The sequence below is a fragment of the Dermochelys coriacea genome, chromosome 20 (assembly GCF_009764565.3).
Source record: "Dermochelys coriacea isolate rDerCor1 chromosome 20, rDerCor1.pri.v4, whole genome shotgun sequence".
Taxonomy (NCBI): Eukaryota; Metazoa; Chordata; order Testudines; family Dermochelyidae; genus Dermochelys; species Dermochelys coriacea.
This window is the reverse complement of record NC_050087.2, coordinates 13,459,323-13,484,046: the sequence shown is the minus strand read 5'-3', so window position 1 is coordinate 13,484,046 and position 24,724 is coordinate 13,459,323. Positions and strand designations below refer to the sequence as shown.

At 57.3% G+C, this 24,724-nt stretch overlaps 1 protein-coding gene across 6 annotated transcripts in view; it reads right to left on the bottom strand.

Annotated features, from left to right (window-relative positions):
* Positions 1 to 24,724, bottom strand: part of RAPGEF3 (Rap guanine nucleotide exchange factor 3) — a 75,797-nt gene that overhangs the window by 6,761 nt on the left and 44,312 nt on the right. For 3 of the 6 annotated variants that reach the window (XM_043506265.1, XM_038378985.2, XM_038378984.2), the window contains exons 3-22: positions 17,542 to 17,595; positions 17,057 to 17,163; positions 16,148 to 16,269; positions 14,870 to 15,038; positions 13,903 to 13,987; positions 12,996 to 13,056; positions 12,222 to 12,298; positions 11,690 to 11,836; positions 9,308 to 9,423; positions 8,739 to 8,827; positions 7,702 to 7,780; positions 6,722 to 6,872; positions 6,128 to 6,210; positions 5,437 to 5,476; positions 5,088 to 5,169; positions 2,513 to 2,659; positions 1,289 to 1,386; positions 684 to 809; positions 374 to 555; positions 118 to 208 (exon numbers count right to left, since the gene is read on the bottom strand). In XM_043506265.1, coding sequence (XP_043362200.1) covers positions 118 to 208; positions 374 to 555; positions 684 to 809; positions 1,289 to 1,386; positions 2,513 to 2,659; positions 5,088 to 5,169; positions 5,437 to 5,476; positions 6,128 to 6,210; positions 6,722 to 6,872; positions 7,702 to 7,780; positions 8,739 to 8,827; positions 9,308 to 9,423; positions 11,690 to 11,836; positions 12,222 to 12,298; positions 12,996 to 13,056; positions 13,903 to 13,987; positions 14,870 to 15,038; positions 16,148 to 16,269; positions 17,057 to 17,163; positions 17,542 to 17,595 — 2,106 coding nt within the window. Of the gene's footprint in view, positions 1 to 33; positions 209 to 373; positions 556 to 683; positions 810 to 1,288; positions 1,387 to 2,512; positions 2,660 to 5,087; positions 5,170 to 5,436; positions 5,477 to 6,127; positions 6,211 to 6,721; positions 6,873 to 7,701; positions 7,781 to 8,738; positions 8,828 to 9,307; positions 9,424 to 11,689; positions 11,837 to 12,221; positions 12,299 to 12,995; positions 13,057 to 13,902; positions 13,988 to 14,869; positions 15,039 to 16,147; positions 16,270 to 17,056; positions 17,164 to 17,541; positions 17,596 to 24,724 lie in introns of all 6 variants that reach the window. The other 3 variants (XM_043506266.1, XM_043506264.1, XM_038378986.2) reach the window with 2 other exon arrangements.

The following is a 24,724-nucleotide window of genomic DNA, read 5'->3' as shown; positions in this document are numbered from 1 at the left end:
CTGTCAGGGCCCAGCAGGGAGATGCTGATTTACCACTGGAGTTGGTCCCAGGGCCTGGGGGAAGTTTCCCAGGCTGGATCTGACCTGGGGCAGCAGGGCCTGTGCCTTGGTCTGTACCTCCCAGGTCTTGGACAGGCGACTCACGGACGTGTTGCTCAGACCGAACATCACTGCGAAGAAGGAATTCAGGTTCTTCTGCTCCTTGAGGCTGAAATGGAAGATACCGTTATTCGGGGGCTAGGGGCCAGCACTGGGCCTGGATGACACAGCTAGCACAGCAGGGCCCAGCGCCAGGCTGCCTCAATGGAGAGGGCTGGGCTTGGGTGCTGCTGGGACTCCTGGAGGACGAGTTCCCTGGCCGCAAGTCACTCACTGTGCAGCCAGTTTAATGAACTTCCTGAGCAGCTGGGCCCGCTTGCCTGGCTCCGCACAGAGGCAGAGCTCGGTGGCGATCCAGTACTGCAGCTCGTTGAAGCGCCGCATGACACGCTCCAGGTTCGCCGTGGTCGCACTCGGAAACGTCTGCTGCCCAAAGATGTAATAGATCAGCTCCACCTTCAAAACACGAGGGCCAGAGCTCAGGGCTGGGACTGGACCCACATCTCCTGAGAGCCAGCCCAGCGCCTGGCCCACAGCCCCTCCGCTCCGAACCCAGGCATATTGCTCCAGACACTGCCTATTACCTGGTGGACGCTGCTGAAGAGGTTCCAGTCATAATCCGTCAGCTGACTGGCCAAGTCCTTGGAGCTGATGAGGTCCAGGGTCTCTGAGGAGCCAACAGTGGGGCCCAACTGCTCGGGATGAGGGATCTGGATAGAGTGGGAGAGAGAATGTCACATGCCCCCATCTCCTTCGCCCTGCATGCTCTGCATGGCCTGCAGGTGAGCCAGGCAGCCCTGGGCCTGAGCTCTGCCCAGCTCAGCAGGGAGCTGGTAGAAGATCTCAGGTAACAGTGAATGCCCAGGCAGACCAGCCAAAGGGGCCAGACCCCGAGCCATCCACACCACAGGTCAAGGTGCGGTTCCTGCCACTGGGAGCAGACTGTGGCAGGCCCTGGGGCAGAGGCACTGCAGCCCAGGGCCTGGGGTCTCCATGTCCTGTAACAACCAGTTCCCAGCTCTGAGTATCTCTGGTAATGAGCAACAGCCCCCAGGTGGCATGTGTGCTGGACCAGTTGTCCCCAGTCTCAGAGCTTGTGGGATGAGGTCTCCAGCCCTTGGCAAAGAGAAGGGCACAAGGCTCGCCTGGCCTCCAGCCTAGAACCTCGCTCCCCCCGCCCAGCCCTCACCAGGGCGTGCAGCTCCTGGACATTCACAACAAAGAGTCTCTCGTTCAGGCCCAGGGACGTGTACACGCCGATGGTGTCCATCTGCAGCCCCACTTTATCTGTCAGAGAGAGAGAACCTGTTGGAGAGCTACTCCTGCAGTGGCCACCAGGCGGCGGTGTTTGCACGCACACCAGCCAGCAGGGACGGGCACGTTCCCCGAGGGAGCGCTGCCAGCCTCGCTGCCCTGGGACACAGGGGAGACATGGGCAATCCAAGCCTGGGCAAGGGCTGCCTGCCCGGGGCTTGGCGGAGCTCAGGGCTGGTCACTCCGGCATCCCTCGTCCCCAAGTGAATTCTCAGGCCTGTGCGGAGGGCGTGCCAACCCCCGACACCCGTAGAGCTGGTGCTGGGCAGCGGTAGGCTGTGCCACACAATGACAGGGCATCTCAGCTGTGCACCAGGGACCACACTGTCTGCAGCATGGGGGAACACACTCCCTCCAGCTCCAGAGGGGACAGGCTCAGGGCGTAGGACTGGGAGGTTTCTGCAGGACAGGGATCAGCCACACAGCCTGAGTCCCAGCCCAGCGCTGCCCCCCTGAGGCAAGTGTGGTGCCTGGGCCAGGCGGGAGCAGGAGCAGCTGCTGCCACTAGGACAGCGTCGCACCCTCTGGGTCAGGATGGGCAGGGCGAGCATGGGGAGAGGGGCCAGGTGTCGCTGCTGCAGAAAAGGGGTTGGGCAAGTGAACAAGCCTCCAGATGCTTGGGAGACCCCAGGGAGGGGATGGGGGAGCAGTCAGGCAGCCACTGCCTAAAGGGAATGTATCCCACTCCCCCAGCCTCATTACTGCCCCCTCTTTACTCCAGCTGCTTCAGGGACATCCTGCCCCAGTGCAGCTGGTGGGGGGAGGCAATGGGAGGTGGGAGGACACACTGCCCCAGTGCAGTGGGCGGGGGTAGGGCAAGGACGTGTTGCCCCAGTGCAGCTGGTGGGGAGGAAGAAGGAAGACGTGCTGCCCCAGTGCAGCTGGTGGGGAGGAGGGAGGAGGAATTGCTGCGCCAGTGCAGGTGGCCGGGGAGGTCGGGGGAGCCCCAGTGCAGCTGGTGGGAGGAGTGGGGAGAACATGCTGCCCCAGTGCAGCTGGCGGGGGAGGCTGGGGGGGACATGCTGCCCCAGTGCAGCTGGTGGGGGGAGTGGGGAGAACACACTTCCCAGCTCCCGCCCGCGCCATGCCGCTCACTCACCCCCTGCTGAGTTGACTTTGACCAGCATGCGCTCACCATGCCCGCCCTCCCGATGGGCGAGGGACTGGAGCACATCGCGCACAGAGGCGTTCACTGGCAGCACCACGGTGAGGCAGGAGTGGTCCGCTCTGTAGACATCATAGGGCACTATGGAAGGCAGGGGGCACATTAGTGGGACCCCCATGGCCAGGAGAGGGCAGCAGTGACCCAGGATCCTTGGGCAGGGAACCTGGTTTGGGAGCAGGTTTGACCTGTGAACTCCGTGGGAGGCAGTCTGGGGCCCCAGAGCACAAGCCCTGACTGCAAGTCCCTGTGGGCTCTGAGCAGGGCCTGGGCTCTCGGGTTTGGGGGCCACCATGTCGGGGAGTCTGCACCCCATACACCTCCCAGGGTGACTGTGTCTAAGGGGAGGTGTGACACTCTTTACCCTAAAGCAACACCCTGGCACCCCCCTATCTACCTTGGTGATATAATTGTGTTTTGTAAAAAGTCTGCCTTGTGATGTACTATTTTAAAAGTCTTGATCTGTTAATATCCTGATGGATTGTATGTGCAATCATTGTATGCGAAGTTATGAAGATCTGCTATGTGTGTGTTAATGAAATATGTTGTGAGTTTGGGAACACCCACAAGCAGCCTTTCGGGTACAACAACGCAGAAGCCAGACAGCATGGATGGCTCATTAAGGGGAATCCACTAGGGTTGCCAGGCGTCCGGTTTTCAATCGAAACGTCCGTTCAAAAAGGGACCCTGGCGGCTCCGGTCAGCACTGCCAACCAGGCTGTTAAAAGTCTTATCGGCAGTGGCGGGAGGATGAGGAGGGGTCCTGCACCAGCTCTCTCTGTGGAGGTCAGGGGTTGTGCAAGCCCTGGTAGGCAGGGGGTGGATCCCAGCAGAAAGGCTGGGAAAGGCATTTGGCTGCACTCTGGGGCTGGCAGGCTTAACCCCAGACAGCAGTCTCCACGGTGGCCAGAGGTTCCCTGCAGAGCAAGCATTGTGGCCTTTAGGAAGTGCCTTCAGCCCCCTCCCTACCTGGCCCACTGCTTCCCGGCCGGCGAGAGTGGAGAGAGGAGCTGCCCTGGCTTCCCAGGGGCTGCATGCAGCCGGCAGCAGGGGAGGGGGCCAGGGCGAGCCGTCACCACCTGCCCCGGGCCCAGTAGCCTGCTCCCACGGGGGTGCTGTGCCGGGCTCACTTGGGATCATGTGGCCAGCAGGTAAGGGGCTGTGGCTGGTCAGTCTCCTCCCAGGGATGAATGGGCTGCACGAAAGCATGGGGCTGAAGTTGAAGCTCCTGTCCCCGGAGAACAGGAAAAACTTTTGTCCTCCCCGAGCCATGTGTCCAGCATTCATGGCAGACAGAGCAGCCTCTGAGGCCCGGGAAATGCTAGGGCAGCACTGGTGCAGCTACTATTTAATGGGCCACCTGACATCAGCACCTCCCGGAGCCCCTGCAAACTGCACCAGCCAGAGTTGCCCAGAGCCCACACCCTGAACCCCTCCCATGCCCCAACCCCCTGCCCTAGCTCAGAGCCCCCCCTCACATATCCAAACTCCCTCCTGGAGCCTGCACCCTGCATCCCCTCCCGCACTCAAACTCCTTCCCAGAGTCCGCACCTTCCTCCTACACTCTGAACGGGTTGGCCCCAGCCTGGAGCATCCTCCTGCACCCTGAACCCCTCATCCCCAGCCCCACTCCAGAGCCTACACCCCCAGCTGGAGTGCCCTCCCACACCCCAACCCCCTGCCCCAGCCCAGTGAAAGTGAGCGAGGGTGGGGGAGAGTGAGCAATGGAGATGGGGGGGATGGAGTGAGTGGGGGTGGGGCCACGGGGAAGAGGGCAGGGCGTGGGTGTTCAGTTTTCTGAAATTAGAAAGTTTCGATTGAAAACCCTAGAATCCACATTACCATTATCTGTGTACAATGAAGCCTTCTCAAAGGGGGCAGGTAAACAATGGACACTTTTTGACTCACATCATAGCAAAAGATCTTTCCAGCAAGCTGGAGGAACCTATAAGCGGGGGAAGTGTGTGTGTGTGTGAGTGTGAGAGAGAGAGAGAGTGGAAGCAGTCTGTGTGTGTGTGTTGTGTATGAAGGGGCAGAAGCAGTCTTGTGTGGTGTGTGTGTGAGGGGATAGAAGAAATCTGTGTGTGTGTGTGTGTGTGTGTGTGTGTGTGTGTGTGTGTGTGAGAGAGAGAGAGAGAGAGAGAGAGAGCAGAAGCAGTCTTGTGTGTGGCGTGTGAGGGGGCAGAAGCAATGTGTTTGTGTGGGCGCGCGCACGTGTGTGCATGTGTGTGTGTGAGAGAGAGAGAGAGCAGAAGCACTCTGAGTCTGTTGTGTGTGTGAGGGAGCAGAAGCAGTCTGTGTGTGTGTGTGTGTGTGTGTGTGAGGGAGTGGAAGCAATCTGTATATGTGTGTGAGAGAGAGGGGGCAGAAGCAATCTTCTGTGTGATGTGTGAGAAGGGGTGGAAACAGTCTCTGTGTGTGTGTGTGTGTGCATGCACTTGTGTGAGGGGGCAGAAGCAATCTGTCTGTATGTGTGGGCATGCGTGTGAGAGGGCAGACGCAGAGCTGCTACCTTTGTCCTGGGCCCCGATGGCACAGCTGTTATTCAGTGTGGCATCCTCCAGGCTGGCAATCCAGTTCACTGTGCTCCGAACCTGAGATGGGGGAACGAAGAAGAGTCTGCATGGGGTGCTGAATGGCAGACACTGGCATCAGCCATGCTCACAGCCCAAGGGGACAGCACTCCCATGGAGACACACAGGGCAGCTCAGGTGAGCCAGGCCCTCAAAGCCCCACAGAATCGCCCTCAGCCTGTGTCGGGGCCACTCCCCTTCGGGGCATTTGCTTGGCTCCCTGCCCACCCATCATGCCCCTAGGAGAGGAGCAGCAGGTGCCCCGTGGCGCTGCTGGGCTGTCGGTACCTTGGGCTGTGGAGATGCGCTTCCGCCACCGTTCTCCAGTCTGCAAAGAGGAGAAACACACACGGGTGAGAGCCCTAGAGCTGGCACCTCCCAGGCGTGAATCAGCATGTTGCTCCCTGCAGTCACAGCACCCGGGGGGCACCACGTCGCCCAGAGCAGAGCCGGCAGCCGCGAGTTCACTTGGGGAGTTCAGCTTGGGGTTCCTCCACCAGAGCACTGAGCCCCCAGAGCTTCCTGTAGGTTTAAACCCCTCCTTCTCAGCTGGGAGCCCAGATACCTGGATGGGGAGAGGGTCTGAAGGATACTGACTAGTTTCCTCCTCCACAGAATGTGTCTTCCTGGCATGTCCAAGAGTCCTAAGCCTCCCAAGTCCATTCCCTCTGAGGCACAGAGAGGCCTGGCCCAGCCATGCGACTTAGCAGCAGGGCTGGGGTAGAAGACAGACCTCTTGACTCCCCACCCCACTCTAACCCCACACACCTGCGCATCCATCCTGAGACTAGGCCCCAGTAGCCCAGCGCTCCAGTCACTGCCACACGGGTTACACCGCAGCCTCTCCAGGACTCAGGCCCACATGAGCCATAGGCATGGCTCTGGTTACGGCTGAGTTGCCATGACAGATGGCCATCTAGGCACGGACAGGGCCTCAGGGGGTTCAGATGTAAGGAGGTGGGGCGGGGCAGTGACTCACATTCTGTTCCTCCGACGATCCTGTGTCTGGTCCCGGAGCAGGCTGCACAGGCGAGGATCCCGGCTCACAAAGTCTGAGAGGTTCTGCGGCACAAGGGCTCTGGCTGGTCAGTACCAAGCTGCACCGTATAGGGCAGTGATTCCAGAGCATGTGCTGGGACACCTGAGGTCACCCTACACAGGGGCCTGGAAATCTCTCCCTGGGGGGGTGGTATTTGGGGTTGGCTCCATGGGGAGCAATGCCCCCACATGACACCCCTGGCAATGCCAGCATGAACTGTGGCAGGTTGAGTGCCTGAGGCTATAAGGATGGAGTCCTGCTATGCAGGGTGCAGTAGCCAGGGGAAGTTTATCTTTCCTAGGGTAGCACCCCTGGTGCTGGATTATGGAATTGTGTCCTCATGGGCTGCATCCCCACTGGCAAGGCACGTGCAAGGAATGGTGGCCACGGGTGGCAGGGCACAGAGCTCAGCAGCTCCGTGGCCAGGACCAGCCTCATTATTCCCTTGGATGTCAGCCCCCTTCAGCCCACTGCTCACCACATTCCCCCATGTGCTGCTTAGCTCTTCCCCTGCCCCGCCCCCCCGAACAGTACCTGCAGCAAGGTTATGGCACTGTGGTCAGCCTGCAGCAGGTGCCCATAGAGCAGCACCCACTGGCTGACCAGCCTCAGGATCTTCTGCCGCTTGCTGAGGGAGTAGACAGCCTTCTCCTGCTCCGAGCCCTCTAATGGCTCCGCATGGAAAGTGGGGGCCAGTCAAGGAAGCCTCCAGGTCAGTGTGTGCTGTGAGCAGTAATGGGATCAGGCAGCAAGTCTGCAGGGCATGCCCAGGGGCAATTAGCCCCACTGCACAGAGCGGGGCGAGCCCTGCAGTGTGCACCCAGAGACCAGCAGAAGCAATCAGCCCCACAGCACAGGCATGTGGAGAGTGTGCCTCAGGCACAGCAAAAGGCGATTGGATCCACTGCATGGGCAGTGGTGGGGACCAGGACCCCACATTGCTAGCTTTAGCAGCACTGCCCTTTGGCTGACAATCCCCCCATTCCACATCCCAGACCCCCCCAGCCGCCATGTGCAAGGAGCTCTGTCTAGTCCGTAGCTCGGCAGCTGTGATGTCTTTGCTCTCTGCATACGGCCCCTGTGCAGTGTGCGGCTCGGTGCAGACTGGCCCAGGCAACAGGTGCTCTGAGCCAGAGGGACGCAGACTATGGCCACACGAGAGAGCTCAGAGCAATGCAGTTGCACCGGTGTAAGCTCTCTTTGCCGTGCAGACATAGCCTTAGACTGAGAGACCAGCAAAATGAGCCAGGATCTGGGTCTCCCTGTGAGAGTGTGGAGGGGGTGGCACTGCCGGGCCAGTGGGCCCTGAGAATGGGCCTGTCTCTTCAGACAGCAGAGCCCAAGTGAAGAACACACAGGCTGCAGAGCTACAGCCCCCCCAGCGGTTCTCTGGAGGGCTCTTCACAGATTCTCTCTGTTTCTCTGTCTTTTCGTGGTCAGGAGAAAACCCCTGTGACCCACCCCCTCCCCAGCTGCCCCGCAAGGTGCCAGTCCCTGCAGCCCTAGAAGGATATTGGTGCAGCAGGGCTCTGCAGAGCTGGGTGGTCGGCATGAACACATTGTAGCTCAGCAGGAAATCCCCAACCAAGGTATCTGAAAAACACCAGCCCAGCATGCGTTAAAGGGTCCTCGCCCCAGGCAGGACCTTCTGGTTCTGGGCCCAGCAGCAATCCCAGGCAGGGGCTCTGGGCCCAGCATGCTCCCACCATCCCAGTCCCCTGCCCCCAAACCACCTCAGCCCCCTGTACTCCTACCCCCCCAACCATCCCAGTTTCCTCAAACCATCCCAGCCTCCATGTCCTATAAGCCTGCAACCATCCCAGCCCCCTGTGCTCCTTCCCAGCCATCCCAGCCCCCTGCGTTGCCTTCAGAGCTGGATGGCCAGAGAGCAGCTGCCTCTCTCCGGCTGCCCAGCTCTGAAGGCAGCGCCACTGCCAGCAGCAGCACAGAAATGCGGGTGGCCTGGTCTGGTATTGCCACCCTTACCTCTGCGCTGCTGTTGATGGCGGCTCTATCTTTAGAGCCGTGTGCCCAGCCAGCAGCCGCCGCTCTCCAGCTGCCTTTTTGGGTCAGGACCCCCAGTTTGAGAAACGGAGACTTAAGGGCTTTATATGTTTGTGTTGTTAAATACATGCTTTGTTACAACACTGAAATTTAAGATTTAAGTATCTGAAACCATGAATGCAATTTTTAAAAAATACTATGACCGTGATAATTACCAAACTGGACCATGAATTTGGTAAGGCTCTAGCTGTGGGCGTTGTGTGGAGGATGTCAGACAGTCTCTGCTCTGCACTTCCCTTTAGTGCTGCGGGAGCTTGGCACCATGTCCCAGCTCAAAGAAGCTCTGTATGTGCATGTGTATCTGTGTGCATGTGTATCCAGGCTCATGTCCATGCACGTGTGTATCTCTGCGCACAGGCATGCCTGTGCCTATGTATCTGGGAACGCGTGTATCTGTGCGTGTCCGTGCACATGTATCCGTGGGAGCATGTATCCGGGGGCGCATGTCTGGGCATGTGGCGAGCCCAGCCCAGCCACCCACACATACCCAGGGGGTCTGAGAACGTCGCGTCCAGCCTCATGGCTTCCAGCAAATGCTCCAGAATCTTTTCAGGGGTCCCGGCCATCACCGAGTACCTGGAGGACAGAGCACGCCCACGCATGTCAGACTCCCGCAGGTTCATAATTCTCATCCCCAATCCACATGGCCGAGCCACAGCCCACACAGGCTCAGCAGAGCCACCAGGTGGCCAACTACAGAGATGCCTCTACCTGCCCCACACACGCTCCCAATCTGGCAGCTGGGGCCCATAGCTGAGATGTGTCCCAGCACCCTTTGCAGCAAGCACCATGGCTCCTTTGAAACATTGCAGCTGCCTCCCACAATGGACCCTGGGAGGCCAAGGGAAGCAGAAGCAACAGCTTCCCATCCTGCTGCATCAGACCCCATCAAAGGGAGGAGATGGGGTGAGGTTGGGGAGCTGCATGGGGCTGCCTGGGGTCACAGTGAGGTCTCCCTGGGAACAACCCAATCTGTCTCAGTGCCGCCTGGGCCCTGGGGTGCTGCTGGTCCCAGGCTTGGCAAGGTTTTGGCCGCAGGGGTAGAAGCCGCTGTACCTACTGCTCCCCGCAGACGGTGACTGGTTGCTGCAGCTGCTGCCCTGCAGGTTCTTCTCCAGCACTAGCACCACCTTCCCGTGCTCCTTCAGGCGCATGGTATTGGCCTCAACATCCTAGAGAATCCAGCATCAGTGCTGCTGCTGAACTGTCTCCATGAGATGGGTCAGCAGAGGTGGGGCAGGGCAGTGCAAGAACTGGGGCAAGGCAAGGGGTAGGGCAGAGCAAGAATTGGGGCAGGGTTGGGGTGGGACAAGGGGAGAGGGATAGCTTAGTGCTTTGAGCATTGGCCTGCTAAACCCAGGGTTGTGAGTTCAATCCTTGAGAGGGCCATATAGGATCAGGGGCAAAAATTGGGGATTGGTTCTGCTTTGAGTGTGGGGTTGGACTAGATACCTCCTGAGGTCCCTTCCAACCCTGATAGTCTATGATTCTAAGGCCTGGGTCAGGGCAAGGGGCAGGACAATGACTGGGGCAGGAATAGGGCACTGCAAGGTTTGGGGCAGGGGCAGGGCTAGGGGCAGAGCAAGGACTGGGGCAAGGCCGGGTGGCAGAGCAAGGGCTGGGACAGGGCAAGGAGTGGGGGTGGGGGCAGAAATCCACCCCCTTCCTAGGCAGGAGATGTACCAGGTCCCTCCCACTCCCACAGTGACTGTTGGTCCCTGCATTGGGATTTGTTCATGCTAGTAGCTGCCCTGCCCTGGGACTCTGCTTTTGCAGACTCGTCCTGGGGCAGGTGTCTCTCAGGGCAGGGTGGGGCAGTGGGTGACAGCAGCACAATGGGCTGGAGCATGAAGTGCCTGGGTTCCAGGCAGCCCCAGGAGGAAAGGCATCGAGTCCCGTTCCCTGGTTGTTTCTCTCAGCTGGCCGGCCAAGGGTCCTGGTGACACCCTCATCAGGCCCAGGAGCTCCATGGATTTGAGCCTGATGAGTGCTGGGCCAGAGAAAGCTCCAGTCAGCAGAAACCAGACCATGAGACCAAGATGCCCGACTGCACGATGTGGATAATAGAGAAGATGCAGGTAGTTTCCAGAGGGCCCATGGCTGGACACGGCTCGTCCCAGCCCAGAGGAGAATATCAGCGATGATGGACAGAGCCAACGAGGTGGGGTCGCAGGCAAGCTGGCAGGCTGCCTGGAGGGCACCATGCATCAGTCCCATGTGTGACAGAGTGGGAATTTTTCATAATATTTTGGATGACTGTGTGCCTCAGTTTCCCCTACGTGTGTATGGTTAACTAGATGGGGGGAAAGATCCAGGTGTGGCTACCTGGGGCCTGGGCTGAGAAGGCAATGACCATTCCAATTGCCCCGGACATTTGGTACCTAGCAACTAACGACCATGGGCAGCAGACCCCTCCGCAGGAAGCTAGCTGGGTGAGACTAGCTGGAGTACAAAGGGCTGGGAGGAGGCCAGGTGACAATATTTGTTTGGGAACAAGGACAAAAGACCTGAGGAGGGGCCATGCAGTGGTGTTAAGTGTGGGCTGCTGGAGGGGGAGAAGCTCCTGGACTGGGACTAAAGAGGTGTTGCAGAGGGCTCTGGCTCTGGTCTGACCCAGATGGACTTTGCTGTAACTTTCTGTTCTCTGTGTTAACTAAGGACTTTCTACGCTGTGTTCTAGACAGCTACTAAACCCTCCTGCATTCACACCGCTGGCTGAGTCACTCCAGATTAAGAAATTTTGGGGGTGCCTTGCTCCCTTTGGGTGTGTAAATCTCCCTCCATGACCAATCCAGCTGCAGGGAGCTCATGGTGTGAGGCAGGAGCGCTGAAGGCTCCGAGATTCGGACCCAGGAGGTGGTGAAGCCAAGGGCTTAGTCCAGTGTGACCCTAATGGGGCTGATACACTGAAGGGCTCCTCTCAGGTACCATTCTAGGGCGGTGCAAGAGCACCGGGCCTGCGGATCCATGTCACCATGGCACCAAGCCCAGGGCACAAGGGCACAGAGGGCAAGGGCCACACAGCAGGAAACGGACACAGCCTCCTTGCAGCCGGGGCTGCACTGCAGAGGTGCCTGCAGCAGGGACTCAGCAAGACAGTACAGAGCTCAGGGGATCGCCATGTCTCAGCCAGCCCTCCACACCCCCCAACGCTCCCTCCTGCTGCACAGCATCCCCAGCCTGGTACAACATGGACACAGGGCCAGGTGGCTCTGGTGATGTGAGACCAAAGAGGCAGCAGTCCTGGTGCCCACAGCCTGCTTGGCAGGGGCAGCAGGAAGGGGAACACAGGGGAACTGCCCTTTGGGGGTGATTGGCACTGTTCCCTCTAAGCTGTGTGCAACAATTTTCACAGAAGAAATTTTTTGCGCACACGGCCTGTCAAAAATTAGAGGGAATATTGGTGACTGGGCCCCGTGGCTCAGGGGCTGGGCCCACCTTGAGGATGCGGTTGAAATCTCGCTTGTCCACACGCAGGAAATGGCAGTTGTCCTCCCGCAGGATGATGGTGGCGGCTCGGGGGGCATCATTCACCAGTGCCAGCTGTCCAAAGTCATCACCCTCATGCAGGGTGGTCACCAGGCCCTGGGGGTGGCAGCTGGGTGAGAAACCAGAGACTCACACACCATCACCCGCTGGGATCTAGAGGGAGCACCGTGCTGGCACGGGAGCAGCGGCCCTTCAACTCCCACCGCCACTGGTCGCTCTCAAGAGGCAGAGCTTGGAGGTCCAGGTTCCATCCCAGCAGTGGAGCACAGCTAAGGTGACCAGATATCCCAGTATTAAGGGCTTTGTCTTACATAGGCAACTATACCCTCCCCACATCCTGATTTTTCACCCTCACTATCTGGTCACCCGAGGCCCAGTGGGCCTGCAGGGGGAGGAGTCAGGAAGTCCTGATTCTGTCCCAGCAGTGGGGTCCAGTGGGATTGTAGGGGCAGGGCAGCGTGGAAGGCAGGGAAGCACATACCTTGCCATGGGTGACCACGTTCACTGAGCCCTTCCAGATGATGTACCACGAGGTGCCTTTGTCTCCTTGGCTGAACACTGCAAAGAAGCCGTGATTTGTCCAGGGGCCCAAGCTACTGCAGACAGGGCAGCCTTTGTCAAGGGTCTGGACTGCACATCCCAGCCTCGCAGAGGCTGAGCTTTCCAGGGGAGCTGCCCTGCCCAGCCCAGCCCTGCCCTGGGGAGCACGGAGATCTGGGGAGCATGGGACAAGCACTCTCAGGGCTGGTTCTTTGGCCAGCTCCGTCCCCTAAGCCGTGAGGACCTGTGGGTCAGCACAGTGGGGTCGGGATGTGCCAAACGCTGAATGCCACCATTTCCAGCCATTCCCACGCTGACCGTCCAGGAACTCAGAGAGCACAAGGCTCAGGTCCTACACCCCAGCAAACAGCCCTGGGGCTCCTGCCTCCCCTTCCCGCAGGGTCTGGTGGCACAAGGGTCCCTGGGATCGGAGACTTGCAGTGAGCGCCAGGGGAGGTCACTGCCCTCTCTGGTGCTGGTCAGTCTGCTGTGTGGTGCCAGGCAATGGCACACCATGGGGCAGTGCCTGGTGCTGCACTGGGTTGCTCCTGCATCTCCAGGGTGTAACTTCCTGGTCAGAGGACACCAGGCACCAGGCTGGGTACAGTGGTGCCCCAGGAACCAGACTGGCAGAGCGCAGGACACCCCACTCTGGACCCAGGCTGGTAGGAGCACGCTCACAGAGTCACCTGCTGGGGCAGGCTGTGATACTCACACACGGTGCCCGCTTTGGGGTGCGACTCAAACAGTAGCACAGAGGCCAGCTCCCGCTTCACCTGCAGTGAGAGACACCCTTTAGCGCTACCCTGGCACAGGTCGTGAGCCTATTGGGGCAGGGGGTCAATGGGAGGGAGGGTGTGCTGCTGGACCAGGCTTGACTGCCAGACCAGGGCAGGAGCAACAGCGGGGGCCCAGTGAAGCCCAGTGAGATGCCTGGAGACTTGGATAGGGGAACTCCATGGGGCCAAGGGGTCAGAGAGAGCTGGGATGTCAGGATGGACAGTCTAGGATACACGGAGGGCAAGAGGTGCTCGGCAGAGGGTGCCCCATGGCTGGAACAAGACTGGGGCTGAGTAGAAGCAGTGCGGGTAGAGGTGGAGTGGAAGGCAGCAGGGGTGGCGGGGAGGAGGGGAGTGGGAGCTGGTGGGGGAAGAGGAATGGGGGCTGGCAGGCGGAGGGAGAGGGGAGCGGGGACTTGCGGGCAGGGAACAGGGGTTGACTGGAGGGATGGGAGTGGGGGCTGGTGGGGGAAGGGGAATGGGGGCTGGCAGGCAGAGGTCAGTGGGGCTGGTGGGGAGAGGGGCTGACGGGGGTCGTAGCAGGAGTTGACCGGGGGAGGGGAATGGGGGCTGGCAGGCAGGGGTCAGTGAGGCTGGTGGGTAGAGGGGCTGATGGGGGTCGTAGCAGGGGTTGGCCGGGGGAGGGGAGTGCAGGATGGTAGCGGGAGGGGAATGGGGGCTCGCAGGTGGAGGGCAGCAGGGCTGGTGAGGAGAGGGGAGTGGGGGGATGATGGGGTGAGGGGGATTGGGGCTGGCAGGCGGAGGGAAGCGGGGCTGGTGGGGAGAGGGGCTGGCGGGGGGAGGAGCAGGGGTTGGCCGGGGTGAGGGGGAGCTGGCACTCACCGAGTGGGAAAGATGGGCCACAGCTTTGATGTGCAGCAGCTCCTCAAAGATGAGCTCCAGTTCGTCCTCTGTGCGCTGGGCAGGGCTAGGGAGAGAGAGGTGTTACCCTGGCACTGGCCCTGCCTGGGGCACAGATCCCCATGTCAGGCATGGCCCCACACAGAGGGCAGCCCCCTGAGCTGGGTAAACCCCCACGAGGGCAGCCCCCCCAACTCACAGCTGGCCCCCAGCCCTGGTATGACCCCCACATGAGGGCAGCCCTCTGAGCTGGGCAAACCCCCCATAAGGGCAGCCCCCCCAACTCAGGCTCCCCCCGGCCCTGACATGACCCCACATGAAGGCAACCCCCTGAGCTGGGCATGGTCCCATGCAGAGGGCAGTCCCCGGCCAGGCAGCAGGGTGGGTCTCACAGCCCCCTTCCTGAGGTGCTGTCTGGGGGGGTCTGTTTGTCTAGGATCTGGAGCTGAGGGCACTGACCACCCACATGTACCCCAGCCTGGCAGGACAATTCCAGGATCCAGGCAGACCACAGAGCCCTTGTGGTAATGTGGGGAGATGGCCCACTCAGCGCCCTCTACACCCTCCCCAGGGTCTCAGGCCCACTGGTGGGCAGCCCAGCCATGGGGAGGGCGGGTCTCTTGGTGGGCAGCCCAGCCGTGGGGGAGGGCATGGCATAGGGACAGGTCTCTTGGTGGGCAGCCCAGGTGTGGGGGGAGGGCATGGCACAGGGGCAGGTCTCTTGGTGGGCAGCCCAGGCGTGGGGGAGGGCAGGTCTCTTGGTGGGCAGCCCAGGCGTGGGGGAGGGCATGGCATAGGGACAGGGCTCTTGGTGGGCAGCCCAGGCGTGGGGGGAGGGAGGGTCTCTTGGTGAGCAGCCTAGGCATGGGGAGGGCATGGCACAGGGGCAAGGCTCTTGGTGGGAAGCCCAGTCCTCCCCCAGGTATGGGGGCACATGTGGCATACTCACGGCTTGCGCAGGGCCATGGTGAGCAGTGCATCAGGGCCCAGCTGGGCCAGAAAGGCCAATGCCTCCAGTAGCTCCTCAGTGTCCCAGGTGCCAGGCTCCAGACTCAGCTCCCCCTCGGCAAAGCGGTAAAATTGGGCATCCTTGTCCTGGAAATGCCACTCCTGCTTCACTGGGGAAAGAGCCACATGGCAGCATCAGCCTGTGTGTGACACTGTGCATGGCACGAGCCTGGCTGACAAAGAGCCTGGACCAGGTCACGAGGTGCTGTGAGCCCGTGAGAGAGCCGGCCCAGCGTGAGATGGGGTAGGAACAGACACCAGGGTCACAGCGGGCACTGTCAGCGTGTGCCATGGGGGGGAGGATGCGCACAGGCAATCCCCCCTCGCTCTCCTTGTCATGGGCAGACACTTGACAGGAGCCTGAATTGGGCCCTAGCCCCTGGCCCCACAGCACGGAGCCCAGTCATGGAGCTAGAGCTTGGCGAGGGTGTAAGTCTGACATATCCATGCAGCCCCTAGCCCATCCCATGGGCTCCTCACACTCCTGGCAACCCCACCCCAGTGGGTCCTGGGCCAGCACATGCTAACGAACTCCACATGCTTTCCAGCCCACTCTATCAGACCCTACGTGACCTCAGCCTGCCCCACCAGGCTCCTGGCAGTCCCTGGCACATCTCACTCTTCATACCTGGCCCAGACCCCAGCCCACCCTGCCAGGCCCTACAGGGCCCTCAGCCTGCCCAGGCAGAGCTCATGTGGCCCCCCAGTCTGCCCTGGCCCTGGCAGACCTTGGCCTACCCTTCACCTCCAGGATCTGTGCCCCACCCCACCCAACTGAGTCCTTTCTGGCCCATTGCACCTGGCACAACCACCAGCCCCTCCACTCTGGCAGACACCATGTGGCTCAGTCCCACCCCACCCCACCAGAACTCTGGCAGGCCCTGGTACACCCCTCCTTATTGCATCCTGGCCCACCACACCCAGACAAACTCCACATGGTTCCCAACCTCACCCTGTGACTTCAGGCCCCATGCATCCCCCAGCCTATCTCATCACAGGCCCCACACAACCCCTGGCCTATACTGCCCTGCTGGGTCCTGGCCCACCACAACCGGACAAACGCCACTTGGTTCCCAGCCCCACACAGGGTCTGACATGCCCAGCCCCCAGCCCAGTCCACCCTGCCACACTCCATATGTTCTCCAGCCTGCTCCTCCCAGCTTGGCACTGCAGAGGTGGCCGGAGTCCTGGAAGCACCCAGACCCTTTGTGATTCTCACCATGAGTCAGGACTCCTCCATCCACCAGCACTTGGCAAACCCCAATGGCCTGGCCCCGTGTTTGGATGGACAGCCCTGCACTGAGCAGCCGGTCTATCAGCTCCTTCCCGGAGCAACAATGCCTGCAGGGAGAGAAAGGGCGATGGATGGGTGAGACAAAACTAGTGACTTGGGGAATCTAGGGCTGACACAGCAAGGCAGGAGAAAAGGTGCAAGTAGGGTTTGTGTTGAATATCAGGTCTATGGGTGGGGGTTGAGGGGCACTAGCAGAGCTGGGGCAGGGAGAGTACTGGAGTGGAATAGCAGGGGGTCTGTGGGTGGGGATTGAGGGGCACCAGCAGGGCTGCAGACAGGGGGACCCAGGGCAGGGATTGCAGCGGTCAGGATTGAGGGGCACCAGCTGCGGAAGAGGGAAAACCCATGACTGGGGTAATAGGGCTGAGGGTCAGGACTGAAGAGCACCAGAAGAGCTGGGGCCGGGGGGCGGGGGGGGCAAGACTGGAATAGCAGAGGGCTGTGGGTGGGGATTGAGGGCACCAGCAGAGTTGCAGGGGAACTCAGGGCAGGGACTGCAGGGGCTGAGGGTCAGACCAAGGGGCTCTGGCAAAGCTGCCAAGGGGGGGACCCAGGGCAGGTACTGCAGTGGCTGTGGGTCGGAGGGCAGGGCAGTGTGGAGGAGGACACTTGCCCTGCTTTGTGGCTGACATTTAGCGACACTAAATTCTCTCAGGGCCTGCGGGGGTCCATGCTTGTCTCTCCCTTTCCGGCTTTGGGGATGGGGCCGTGACGTCCCACCTCTCTGTCCAGGCCTGGCCCCCAGGAGGGTCCATACCCAGGCACACAGGAGCTGCCCTGTGAGGCTCCCTCATGGGTATGTACTGCCATGGCCACCAAGCGGGGCTGTCCCACCTGTGGTGCCTGAGGTGGTACTTGTGATCACGGATGAGGCCAGGACAGGAGCTCACGAGGTGGCTGTACAGGAGTCTCCCCGCTCTCCAAATCTTCTCTGCAGGTGCCTGGGGGACGAACAAGCATCAGCAGTCAGGAAGCTGGGCACTTCCTCCCTAGCCCTGTATCAGCCTTTGGCACGGCTCGCTCCATGTTGGCTGTCCCACGCTAAGCATGGTCACTCACATGACCATGACAGGTATTCCTGCTCACAATTTGGACGGGAAACCGGCAAGATAAAACTACCCCCCAGCTCCTTCTCCCCTTCCTGCCCCCTGAGCAACCCAGCCAGGGTCCAGGGATGCCATGGGATGCCCTGCACGTTGGAGGGGCACTCCCAGACCAAGAGGCAGCAAGGGCCTTTTAAGTTGCTTTCTTTGCTCAGGGGAGCGAACTGCCCACCGGTGATGGGGGGTGGCTTCCCGAGGCAGGGATTACCCACTCACCTGCGTAAGGCTCTGCCCGCAGTCTGGGGCTGATTCGCTGTCAGGGAGCGGCGTCTGGAAAGCAACAGGACAGAGGCCTTCCTCAGTCAGTGGCAAACAGGGGCCCCTCCACACCCACGCCCTCTGTTTGAGGCATGCAGTGGCAGGGGGGAGCCCTTTTGCTAAAGAGGCCGGCGGGGTCTCAGCACAGCCTGCAGCCATTCACTGTAAAGGGCAGGGATCACGTGGTGACAGCAGAGCTCTCCCGGTCCTACCCTGCGGGGGAGAGGGGCCTTTCCGGGATGGCTCCGGGATTACATGGGGAGAGGCAGGCCTGCAAGCCCCCAGCCGGCAGAAGTCCAACTCAGACGCCAAGCAAAGTTGCCCCCTGGCAGTTGTTCACTGTTAAACAGCTGCCATTTCCCACCTCAGCAGCAACTGCATGTGTGGTGGGTGCCGTGGGCAGTTTTTTCAGTGTAAAATTCGGACTGGAGAGGAATGGATGGAACGAGAGCAAAGCACGGGCAGCTGGATATGAGGCCCTTGCAAACCAGCCCATCGTTACTGGTATCAGATTAGTCAGCCAACCATCATTGCTCCTTTGCTTAATGTGCTGCTACTGGTAACAGTTTTGTAAACAGCCCATGTGGGGGTTTCCCCCCCTTAAATACAAGTAATTGGTGGTAACAAGCCCATCCTCATCACACTGCCCAACCAGCACCTGCTTCCTGGGCTACACACCCCATGGGCTGGAGCACTGATGCACAGGATAGTTAGGTGATTTACCTGAGGAAAATCAGGACTAGAACTCATGACCTCCTGACCCCAAACACAGTCCACCTAGACCACCCAGCATAGGAGCTGGCCCTCCGCATGATCACAGCAGTGACAGAGCCTCGCTCATTAGCCAGCGGCAGATTCTGTCTGTAGTCCCAGCCAGGTCCCGGCTCTGCTCTCAGCTCAGGGAGCGGCCTGGGGACCTATGAGCAGGGCTTAGCCAGACCCTGTATGTGAGGCCTGGCCGCAGGAGTGCTGGAACAATTTGTATAGTTGGGGATGCTGTGAGTCAGTGAACCAAACTGTAAACCCTGTATCTGATGGACACTATTTCAAGCCAGTGGGTGCAGCAGCACCTCCAGCACCCCTAATTCCCACATCTATGGGTCTGGCAATAGGAAGAAAGTTCCTCTGGCCATGGTTAGAGTTGGGTGGGTTTGTTGCTGCTGCTGGCCGGTGTAGGGGCCCAAGAGACCTCTGGGTCCAAGCCTAGCTTCCAGCTGGCTCACAAATGTCCCAGCTGTGCAGGGAGGGATCTGGCCAGGCTTATCGGCCCCCCATACATCTCTAGGAAGAAAAAGAAACAGCAGGAAGATCTGTGATAGGTCCAGTGCTCAGAGCTCAGAACAATAGCTGGGGCAGTACATTGCCCCCTTGCAGCCAGGGTGCTGCAAATTGGCACCAAGTCAAGGCTTTGATCAGGCAGGGCAGAACCAATCTCTCTTGTGGTCCAGCTGCTCTGTCCCCCTAGTGTTGGCAGCCTCCAAACCTGCCAGGAAGGTAAACCGGGTTGCAATACACAGTACAGTTGGGGCCAAGGAATCTCAGCTGAGCCTGGCCTACCAGTTGCGAGCATTTCGGATCAGAGAGCTTCCTCCCATGGCTAAGAATGGAAAGGGCAGGCAATTCTCTGGAGACGAGCCTCGAGAGAATCCCCAGCATCTCTGTTTTCCAACCCCCTGGCCCTGCCCCAGCTCGTTCAACTCTCAATGATCCCAGCCACACAAGTAGCAATTGAAGCAGAGCCTGGCACCAGCCCTCTTATCCTGAACAAGAGGCATGTGTACCTCGATCAAAGCCCTGCTTTGCTCTCCACTGCCCTGCTGTTCCTCTCCCTAACCCTTTCTCCTCAAGTCCCCCACCTCCCACATATATTTATTTTTGCTGGGGTTCAGACTTGAGTGGTGCCTCCCCAACATTTGTGGTCTTTCACACATGCTTTCCATGAGCATTTGAGCATGCAGGCTTCGCTCACACTACTACGTGCTGGATGCTGATGTCTCATAGACAGAAGGGACCATCATGATCGTCTAATCTGATCTCCTGCACATCGCAGGCCTCAAAACCTCACCCACTCACTCCTGGAATAGACCCCGAACCTCTGGATGAGTTACTGAAGTCCTCAAATCACAATTTAAATACTTAAAATTAGAGAGTCTACCATTTACTCTTGTTTAAACGTGCAAGTGACCCATACCCCATGCTGCAGAGGAAGGCAAAAAAAAAAAACAACCAAAACCCCACAGGGTCTCTGCCAATTTCATTCACAGAAAGTACATGGAAATTGCACATTTGATTTTAAAATTTGCAAGTTGTAGAAGGTCAGTAAATTACATGAGACATCCAATCAGATAGCAGAAACAACAGCATGGAGCGCCCATTTTCAACTGTCTATTTGGTTATGGTATTCCCATTACCGCCCTATGTCACATGGTATTGTTTCTGTTCCCTGACTGGCTGATTATATAACTACAGTAACCAACACATTGGGTGTTGCAGACTGTGTATTTGTGCAATGTTTGTCTGCAGACCTGGAAATCGCTGAATAATCCTGAAGGATGAAATGCCCATGTGCACCATGGCACTTCTGCCTTGCCTACAACACCTGGCCTTGGGTTCAGCTGCTCAGCTTTCCCATAGCAGATGCTTTCCTCACAAATTCTTGTTCAGTGAAAAAAACAATTTTTCATTGAAAAATATTTCAACAGCAAATGTCCAAGCAGTCCTGCCTCAGGTCATATTTGGTTGAGGTGGGGCTAATGGAATTTAGCAGCTGGAAACCAGGAGAGGAGCCAGAATCCCATGGTCAACCAGCTCCCTGCTGACTCCCAAGGCTCGACTCACCTCCACTAGCCACGGCATGAGACTCGTCATCCGGCCCCATCTCTTGCTCAGGGCTGCAGAGCAGACTCATCGCCATGCAGGGGCTCCTGAGCACCATCAGAGCCACAGAGGGAGGGAAACCTCCCGCTATACAGTCACTTTCCCACAGAGCGAATTCTCCTAATCCCAGGCAGTCATCTGGCTCTGCACCCACCCCAACTCCTTGCCCTGCAGCGTCCCGGCCTGCCGGTCTCAGCGAATTCCCTGGCTCTTTAAATTGTCTTGGCTCAAGATTCAGGAAACATTTGCTGAGTTATCATCTATTTGTCACTGGAATGGACTAGAAAGTGTTGCTCCCCGTTGTTCAAAGCCAGCCAGAGACATAGCAGGACTGGATTGTAGGGAACAATTCTGCATGAGCAGGGGAATTCTTATCTGGTATATTGGTCTTGGGGTGGTGCCTAGAGGGCCCAATGAAATCCATGCTCTGCTGTGCTGGGTGCTGTACAGACCCTGGGAGACATTGCCCCATCCTCATCCTGTGGTTCTGAGCACTGGTTTGGCTGGAAAGTGTCAGCATTTGAAAGGTTAATGCTTCACTGAAGTGCTGTGGAAGTGCAGCCTCCCTCAAGGCCTGTGTTTGCACTGCTCACAAGGGTTTGCTGAGGGACTTAGGATATCAATCAGATAAACAAAAAGAAAAGGAGTACTTGTGGCACCTTAGAGACTAACAAATTTATTAGAGGGTAAGCTTTTGTGAGCTACAGCTCCCTTCACGAAAGCTTATGCTCTAATAAATTTGTTAGTCTCTAAGGTGCCACAAGTCCTCCTTTTCTTTTTGCGAATACAGACTAACACGGCTGCTACTCTGAAACCAATCAGATAAACAGTATCTGGGGAGCTGGAACCTACACAAAGCAATAGGGCAAGGGCCTTTGGAGGTAGTTGGATGACCCAGAGGGGCAGTGCTCAGCCACACCCAGGATGGCCCAGAGGGGCTGTGCCCAGCCAGACCCAGGCATAGAAGCCCCATGCTTCTGAAGGATAGTGTTCCCCATCTGTTTCCATGTGAATATATGGAGAGGAGGATCCCTTTGCTGGACAGTTTGTCCCCACTCGAGGGAATGGGTATGAAGCAATTGGCTCAGTATTCTTCTGCTGAGAGGAGGTCTCACAAATCCTCCCAGCCTTGCACAAGGTCACTCGCAAGGGCACCCGTTTCCTCCAGCCACCAGTGTGTTTACACAGCAAACATCACAAGTGCTCTGGCTGCCAGGGCAGTAAGGAGCGCTGAGGGCCCGGTGTGCTCAGCTCATGGAAATGGAGACCCAGTGCAGGTGTCGCAGTCTGAGCTGGCCTCCCAGTGCCTGCAGGGAGACAGGCCGGACAGGTACTGGGAATGAAGTGGGACCCAGATCTGCAGAGCCAACCCTGCAGTGCTTGTTATCAAAGAGCAAAACTAGCTGCACTGACGTGATGTTGGGTGGGTGCCAGTGCCCCGGAGAAGAAAGCCAAGGTGCCACAGGGGCTTGGATGCTCCTCAGCACCCTGGAGCAAGCACATCACACCCTGTGTGGACTTGGAGAGGGTCCATGGCAGCCTCTCCCTCCCTCCATCGTGGGCAGCATGGGTGAAGGTCCCCAGTTAATGGAGTAAAGTCCAGAGTTTCACCCTAAACCAGATTGCAGACAAGGCCCAATCCCAGCATGCTGCTCTGACATGGTTCCAGAGAGGTCTCAGGGCCATGAGGGCATCTCTAGATACTGGCCTAGCAGGGAGGAACAAACACGTCCCTCTGCAGAGCTGCATCTGTCAGTGCCAGCTGGGGATGGCAGGGCTCGAATCTATTGGACCAGCTCACTCTTTAGTGGCAGGAGACTCTCTGGGACAAATTCTGTTTGTGCCAATTTACACCAGCGAAGATTTTGTCCTTTGTACTTGGAGCCCTAGAGTGATTGCTGCTCCTCCCTGGCAGAGCCTGCATTAACAGCACACAGTGCCGGCAGCAACTGGGCAAAGCAAAGGCAGCTGGATTAGCCAACCCCACTGCAGCATGAGTCTGTGGGAGTATTCCTGGCCCCTGCACTGGGATTCCAGAGCCCACGTGACAATGGTCAGGGCCTGACTCTTGCCTGTTGGAGACCACATAGTGTCTTCTCCAGCTGGGCTGAGCAGGTGCAAACCACGGTAGGGCCTGAGCTGACACCTCCCTGCACAAGAATAAGAGGCACAAGTGCTGCAGGGCAGAGGAATGGACACAGTTCTTTACAGCCACAGATCTCTGCAACCATTAACTCAGCATCCTCCTGTTAATGCCACGGGGTTAGTGCCTGGGGCTGCCTGCTCAGATCCCTACCTGATTAGTACACATTTACTATAAGGTTCAACCCAAACCTGGGGCTTGCAGCAGATCCATCCTTACAGCACAGCAAGTTCTGGGAGCCGCCCCCCGCCCCAAGCTAGTCCACTCTAAGCTGTCTGGTGCAGCTGTGACCCCACTGCTCAGTGCTATGGCTGTACAGAGTCTGCACAGAAACAGGCAAGCTCTATGGCTTCCCTCACTCTCATGAGCATCAGCTGTGGTGTACATGCCAGGTCCTTCTCTTCTGCTTATCACAGGGCCTGTCTGTCCAGGCCCCACTGTTGTGGTATCTGAGCACCTTGCAATCTTTAATGCATTTGGAGGCCAAGTTTAGGCTGCAAGATAACAGATCAAAATCCAGGACCTTCATGATAGCATTCTGTAAAATGCTTCCAGTTCCACGCACAGGACCAGGAAGACAGGTAGAACTGCAGGGTCACAATGCATGGATGGGATGATGGCATTCAGAGGAGGGATTTTGGTTTATTAGGAAACTCTTGGGAATGGAGAAGCCTATATAGAATCAGATTGCTGACATGGAAAATTAAAAAGATCTTAGAGAAGTTTTTAAACTAAGGGCTGGGGGAAGCTGACAGGTGTGCAGGGGTGGACATTAAAGGGGATACTCTATATCCTAGTAAAGAGGAGAGGATAGATATAGTACAGGCAGAAACTGAAGAGAAACAGTCAAACGAAAAAGAGTCCCATCCAATTACATCACATGAGGGCAGACAATTAAATATTGACATATTTTATAAGTACTTATATACAAATGCTGGAAGTCTAAATATAGTAGAACCTCAGAGTTACGAACACCTCGGGAACGGAGGTTGTCCATAACTCTGAAATGTTTGTAACTCTGAACAAAACATTATGGTTGATCTTTCTAGAGTTTACAAATGAACATTGACTTAATACAGCTTTGAAACTTTACTATGCAGAAGAAAAATGCTGCTTTTAACCATCTTAATTTAAATCAAACAAGCACAGAAATGGTTTCCTTACCTTGTCAAATCTTTTTTTAAAGTCTTCCCATTGTTTTTTAGTAGTTTATGTTTAACACAGTTCTGTATTTCAATTTTAAGTAATTTCTCTTGCTTCTTTTTAGTGTTTATTATCCATGAAAAGAAAACACAAAAGCCCATGGATTTAAATGCTCATTCAAATAGAAATGAAAAAACAAATGCTGCAGCAAAATGTACCGGCCCTAGTCTTTATAATGACAACAAAAAAAACCTATCCAAACTTAACTTTCCTGCGTAAGTACTACAGGATAAACAATGTAGACTTGAAAAAATCTTTAATGGTACTCTGTTTGAGATTGCTAACACGCTTTTTTGCTGCCAAGGTATGTAGCTCTTGGAGTATCATTAGGTTCATTGCTATGGCGTCAGGCTGTTGTTCAAGCCATTGCAGACAGGTCGCGAAACACTCTTCTCCTTGCATGTATGGGATCTTCTTGGCATTCTGCCCCTCCTTCTTGTCACTGTCTGGTTGTGCTGTTTCTCGTACCAGTTCAATTATTTCCTGGTCGCTGAGAATAGGGTGTTCGTTCTCACATTAATTTGCATTTAGCCATTCCTCCTGTCCTTCCATGGTGATATCCAAAAGCTGTCACTCTTCAGAAAAAAATAATTAATTGATTTATTTCCATCTGATCTTTGTTTTCCACATTATCTCTCAGTGTTGTCAATACCCTGCCAAAGGGTATTCCATGAGCATCTCAAAGACTCCAAGCCAATCTCACTCCAGGACTCAGCTCACATGTAGACAGCATGTTTTGTCAGCTGTTTAAAAAAATCTGTAAGATTCAAATTGCATTGATCCCAGTCACACTCGCCATAAAAGGTTTTGCTTGTATCAACATTTCATGTTTTCCAGAATGCCTCAGTTCATTGGCTGAATGAGGCATGTGACAGTTGGTGGTAAAAAACATCAAATGCTTCCATCTTCCGTCAATAG